This window comes from Pituophis catenifer, unplaced genomic scaffold, assembly GCF_029215685.1.
Source record: "Pituophis catenifer annectens isolate HBS135680 unplaced genomic scaffold, rPitCat1.0.hap2 SCAF_10, whole genome shotgun sequence".
Lineage (NCBI taxonomy): Eukaryota > Metazoa > Chordata > Lepidosauria > Squamata > Colubridae > Pituophis > Pituophis catenifer.
The window spans coordinates 20,701,201-20,707,200 of NW_027256890.1; the positions used below are offsets into that span (position 1 = coordinate 20,701,201).

The window sequence follows — 6,000 nt, forward strand, 5'->3', positions numbered from 1 at the left end:
TCTTTCTCCGTCTCTCCCTCCCTCCCTCTCTTCCTCTCTCCTTCTTTCTCTTTCTCCCTACCTTTCTCTCCTTCTCTCCCTCTCTTCCTCTCCTTTTCTCACTTTCTCATTCACTCTTTTTCTTTCTCGCTTTCTCCCTCCCTTGCTCTCTTTCTCCCTCATTCTTTCTCTTTCTCTCTTTCTTCCTCTCTCCCTTTCTCCCTTTCTCCCTCCCTCTCTCTCTCTCTCTCTCTCTCTCTCATCTTTTCTATCTGAGTTTGTTTTTTTTAAATAAGATTAAAGCTTGCCTCGCTAATTATGCAAACCCCAAATAAATAAATAAAACGAGGGGGAAAATAATCCTTTCTTGGGGGGGGGTTTGTCAAATGAGGCATCTTTGCAAAAATCCCTTCCGCTGAGGTTTTCGAAATCGCTCCGATTAGAATCGTGAAAAACGGAGCATCGAATAAATCCGTTTATATATAACAAGAAAGGATTTTGTGCGGGAGAAAGGAACAGTATTGTGGGGTGATTGTGCTGGGTGTGTATGTGTGTCCTGGTTGTGTTTTTTGTGCGAACCATAAGAATTGAACCAAACAATAAATTAAAAAAAAAAAATCATCTGTTTGTAATCTGATGGGAAAATGTGGGGGGGGGGATTTGAATTTTCTTCTCTCCGACAGCTCGTGGTTCCAGAATATTCCATCCATGGCCTTTTCTGCCTGATGTTCCTCTGTGCAGCTGAATGGGTGACTCTGGGTCTCAACATCCCCCTCCTCTTTTATCACTTGTGGAGGTAAGAGGGTGATGGGTTAGTGGAGATTCTTAGTAGCAGTCTTTAAGGGCGATCCTTCCTTCCTTCCTTCCTTCGTTCTTCTCTTTCCCTCCCTCCCTTTTATCTCCATCCTTCCCTTTTTCCTTTCCTTTCCTTCCTCCCTTCCTTCTTTCACTCTCCCTCCTTCCTCTCTCCCTCCCTCTTTCCTTTTTCTCCTTCCCTTCCTCCCTTCCTTTCTTCCCTCCCTCTTTCCTGCTTTTCCCCTACCTACCTCTTTTCCTTTCTTCCTCCCTTCTTCCCTCCTTCCTTCCCTTCTGTTTCTCCCTCCCTTCCTTTCTTCCCTTCCTTTCCTTCTTTTCCTCCCTCCCCCTTTTCCTTCCTTCCTATTTCCTTTCTTCCTCCCTCCCTCCCCCTTTCCTTCTTTTTCTTCCTTCCCTCCCTCTTTCCTTCTTTTCCTTCCGTCCTTCCTGCCTCCTTCCCTCTCTTTTCCTCCCTCCTTCCCTTTCCTTCTGTTCCTCCCTCCCTCTCTCCCCTCTTCCCTCCCTCTTTCTTTTCCCCCACCCCTCCCTCTTTTCCTTCTTTCCTATCCCTCCCTCCCTCTCCCTTTCCTTCTTTTTCTTCCCTTCCTCCCTCCCTTCTTCCCTCCCTCTTTCCTTTTCCCCCACCTACCTCTTTTCCTTCCTCCCTTCCTCCCTTCTTCCCTCCCTCTTTCCTTCTTTTCCTCCCCCCCTTTTCCTTCCTTCCTATTTCCTTTCTTCCTCCCTCTCCCTTTCCTTCTTTTCCTTCCTTCCTTCCTGCCTCCCTCCCTCCCCCACTTTCCTTGTTTCTCACTCCCTCCTTTCCTCCCTCCCTCCCTTTCCCTCCTTCTCTCCCCCTTTCCTCCTTTTACTTCCTTCCTCCCTCCCCCTTTTCCTTCCTTCCTATTTCCTTTCTTCCTCCCTCTCCCTTTCCTTCTTTTCCTTCCTTCCTGCCTCCCTCCCTCCCCCTCCCTTTCCTTGTTTCTCCCTCCCTCCCTCCCTCTTTCCCTCCTTCTCTCCCTTTCCTTCTTTTCCTTCCTTCCTCCCTCCCCCTTTTCCTTCCTTCCTATTTCCTTTCTTCCTCCCTCTCCCTTTCCTTCTTTTCCTTCCTTCCTTCCTGCCTCCCTCTTTCCTTCTTTTCCTTCCTTCCACCTCCTTTCCTCCCTCTTTTCTGCCCCGATGCCCCAAATCAAATGAGCCAGCATAGCTCTGAATCCATCCCACCTTGCTCCAAAAAAGAGCTTTTGCTTTGTCCGTTTGGGGCAAAGGGGATTTCTAGGCGATTTGCAGATCCAACTTCTCCCCCTCTCTGCTCTCATTCCTTTTGGGCGTCTGACATCTTAGGACTTGGGGTCCCTGTTTTAAGGCCAGGGGAGCAGGTGGGACGGGGTCTCAAGGAGGGGCTGTGAAGCCACAGAGGAAATCAGCAGCCAAATCATAAGAGAACAAAGTCAGATGGGAACAAAAAGGTGATTTAAAAAAAATAAAATAACAACCTAGGAAGAGACACTCTTATAATTTGGATTAAAAAACTGATCCTCCTCGTTCCCTAAAGGGGGAAACTCAACCCTTTCAAGCTACTGTATGCATTAAAAATAATAAGCTCTTCTTTGTGAAGGTATTTAACCCAAAATCTCATTTTTTAAATTTGCATTTTGTTAAGGATAAATCTCTTGCTGGGGAATTGGGGGGGGGGGCTGAAAAGGGAAGGGAAGGGGAAGGAAAGAAGGAGGAGAAATAGGGAGGGAAGAAGGAAAGAAGCAAGGAAAAGGGAAGGAAAGAAGGAAAGAGGGAGAGAAGGAGGAATGAATAAAGGGAAGAAGGAAGGAGAGAAAGAGAGGAAGGAAGGAAGAAAAAAGAGAAAGGAAGGGGGGAGGAAGAGAAAGGAGGGAGGGAAGGAAGGAAGGAAGCAGAGAAAGGGAGGAAGGAAAGAAGGAAGGAAGAAAAAAGAGAAAGGAAGGGGGAGATAGGAAGGAAGAAAAAAAGGGGGAAGAAAAAAGAGAAAGGAAGGGGAGAGGAAGAGAAAGGGAGGGAGGAAGGAAGGAAGAAAAAAGAGAAAGGAAAGAGGAGGAAGGAAGAAAAAAAGGAAGGAAGAAGAAAGAAAGGAGGGAGAAAAAGAAAGGAGGGAGGAGAGGAAGGAAGAAGAAAGAGAAAGGAAGGAAGGAAGGAGAAAGAGGAGGGAGGAAAGGAAGGAAGAAAGAAGAAAGAGAAAGGAAGGAAGGAAGGAAAAAGAGGAGGAATGAGGGAAAGAAGGAAGGAAGGCATTCCAGTTGCCAATCACCTGGATTTTGATGTACGATGGTCATAAGTAGAGGGCCAATTGTAATTCCCTTTCTTTTCCCAGTGCCATTGTAACTTCAAACAGTCACTAAACGAATTGTTGTAAAACGAGGACTTACCCTGTAGAAGTTTTATCTTCCCAAAAACTTGCACGCCTTAACCGAAAGTGAGAAAAAAGTTGGAAATTTTTCTTTTAACAGATGTTATTTGGTCGTTGATACGTCAATTGGCAGTGTAGATGTCCTTGTTTGTTGCAATATGCAAAAATAGACCTTAGTGGGGTAAATATGCATATATATTTATCTATACGTCGAAATAGCTAGTTTTGGTTCTAAAAAAAGGACAGCTGGGACACCCTTCCGATGTCTTTTTTGGACTGAGATTTCGAGCTGTGGAAGAGAAGCTCGGCATTATTAAATAGAAAATAGCAGGAATCCAATTAATTCCTCCATTTAAAAATTGTCCCTAAAAATCAACAGGGTTTTTTTTTTTTCTCGTCCTTCTGTCTGAGGGTTGGTGAGATTCAAACTCGTGACGGTGATGAGTTGCGGGAGTTCCAGCCTAATAAAATCTGGGCTGTTTTGTTTTAACTTGAAGGAAAGCGCCCCAAATTCCTGGGTTTCCTTTTGAGGTGGAAATCTTAGAATTGGCCATGTTGAGGTCACAATTGGTCATTCTGAGGATACAGATGGTCATTCTGAGGCCACAGTTGGTCATTCTGAGATCACAGTTGGTCATTATGAGACACAATTGGTCATTCTGAGACACAATTGGTCATTTTGAGATTACAGTTAGTCATTATGAGATCACAATTGGTCATTCTGAGGATAAATTGGTCATTCTGAGATACAGTTGGTCATTCTGAGATACAACTGGTCATTCTGAGGCCACAACTGGTCATTCTGAGGCCACAACTGGTCATTCTGAGACACAATTAGTCAATCTGAGGCCACAACTGGTCATTCTGAGATACAATTGGTCATTCTGAGGACAAATTGATCATTCTGAGACACTATTGGTCATTCTGAGGCCACAATTGGTCATTCTGAGGCCACAACTGATCATTCTGAGACACTATTGGTCATTCTGAGGCCACAACTGATCATTCTGAGATACAATTGGTCATTCTGAGGCCACAACTGGTCATTCTGAGACACTATTGGTCATTCTGAGGACAAATTGATCATTCTGAGATACAATTGGTCATTCTGAGGCCACAATTGGTCATTCTGAGACACAATTGGTCATTCTGAGGCCACAACTGGTCGTTCTGAGACACAATTGGTCATTTTGAGGTCAAAATCGGCCATGTTGAGTTCACGATTAGCCATTTTGAGGTAAAAAAGTTGGCCAGTTGAGATCACCATTGGACATTTTACAAGCCCCTTATTTTTTTATTTTTTATTTATTTTTTTATTTTTTTCCTGCCTTCCTTTCTTGCAGGTACTTTCACCGCCCGGCTGATGGCTCAGAAGTCATGTACGATGCCGTCTCTATCATGAATGCTGACATCTTAAATTATTGCCAGAAAGAATCATGGTGCAAACTGGCTTTTTATCTGTTGTCTTTCTTCTATTACCTGTACAGGTGAGCCCCGACTTTTACAGGTCTCCATAGTTGCTTAAATTTTACCCCGTTTTTCTCTCATCGGTTATCCCAAAGTAACCAGAAACACTGCCACAAATGAAGATAGCTCTTGACTTACCACAGGAAGGAAGGAAAAGAAGGAAGAAAAAGGGAGGGAGGGAGGGAAGGAGGGAGGGAGGAAGCAAGGAAAAGGGAGGGAAGGAGGGAGGAAAAGAGGGAAGGGAGGGAGGGAGGAAGGAAGGGATGGATGGAGGAAGAAAGGAAGGAAGGAAAAGGGAGGGAGGGAGGGAGGAAAGGGGAGAGAAGGAGGGAGGAAGAAAGAAAGGAAAGGGGAGGGAGGAAGAAGGGAGGGAGGAAGGAAAAGAAGGAAGAAAAAGGGAGGGAGGGAAGGAGGGAGGGAGGAAGCAAGGAAAAGGGAGGGAAGGAGGGAGGAAAAGAGGGGAGGAAGGAAGGAAGGGATGGAGGAAGAAAGGAAGGAAGGAAAAGGGAGGGAGGGAGGGAGGAAAAGGGAGAGAAGGAGGGAGGAAGAAAGGAAGGAAAAGGGAGGGAGGAAGAAGGGAGGGAGGGAGGAAGGAAAATGATAGCTTTTGATTTACCGAAAGAAAAGGGAGAGAGGGAGGGAGGGAGGGAAGGAGGGAGGAAGGAAAAGGGAGGGAAGGAGGAAGGGAGGGAGGAAGAAAGGCAGGGAAATGATAGCTCTTGACTTACCGAAGGAAGAGAGGGAGAGAGGGAAGAAAAGGGAGAGAAGGAGGGAGGAAGAAAGGAAGGAAAAGGGAGGGGGGAGGGAGGAAGGAAAATGATAGCTTTTGATTTACTGAAAGAAGGAAGGAAAGAAAAGGGAGAGAGGGAGGGAGGGAAGGAGGGAGGGAAGGAGGAAGGGAGGGAGGAAGAAAGCCAGGGAAATGATAGCTCTTGACTTACCGAAGGAAGAGAGGGAGGGAGGAAGGGAGGAGGAAAGGAAGAAAAAGGGAGGGAAGGAGGAAGGAAGGAAGAAAGGGAGGAAGGAAGGAAGCAAGGAAAAGGGAGGGAGGAAAAGAAGGAAGGAAGGAGGAAAAGGGATGGAAGGAGGGAGAGAGATCCCCTTTTGCGACCTTATGACAAGCCAAGCTAAAGGGGAAGCCAGATTAGGCTCACTTAACGACCGTTTTACTAAACTTAACAACCTCAGTGTTTTCATTTAAACCACGGTGGGCAAGAAAGGCCCTCCAGCGGGCCCTACCTCTCCCTTAACCAATGCCTGGCTTAGCAGGAGAAACGTTGGGCTCGACGGTGGCCGTAAACCGAGGACTGACGGATCCGATAACCACCCCTTTCTCTTTCTCCTTTTCCGGCAGTATGGTTTATACCCTGGTGAGTTTCTAA

General features: G+C 46.1%; 1 protein-coding gene across 1 annotated transcript in view; it reads left to right on the top strand.

Annotated features, from left to right (window-relative positions):
* The window catches only part of CNIH2 (cornichon family AMPA receptor auxiliary protein 2), a 37,009-nt gene extending 31,009 nt beyond the window's left edge, over positions 1-6,000 (top strand). Inside the window, exons 4-6 of the mRNA XM_070950791.1 lie at positions 663-775; positions 4,495-4,638; positions 5,973-6,000. Of these exons, the coding sequence (XP_070806892.1) occupies positions 663-775; positions 4,495-4,638; positions 5,973-6,000 (285 nt within the window). The remainder of the gene's footprint in view (positions 1-662; positions 776-4,494; positions 4,639-5,972) is intronic.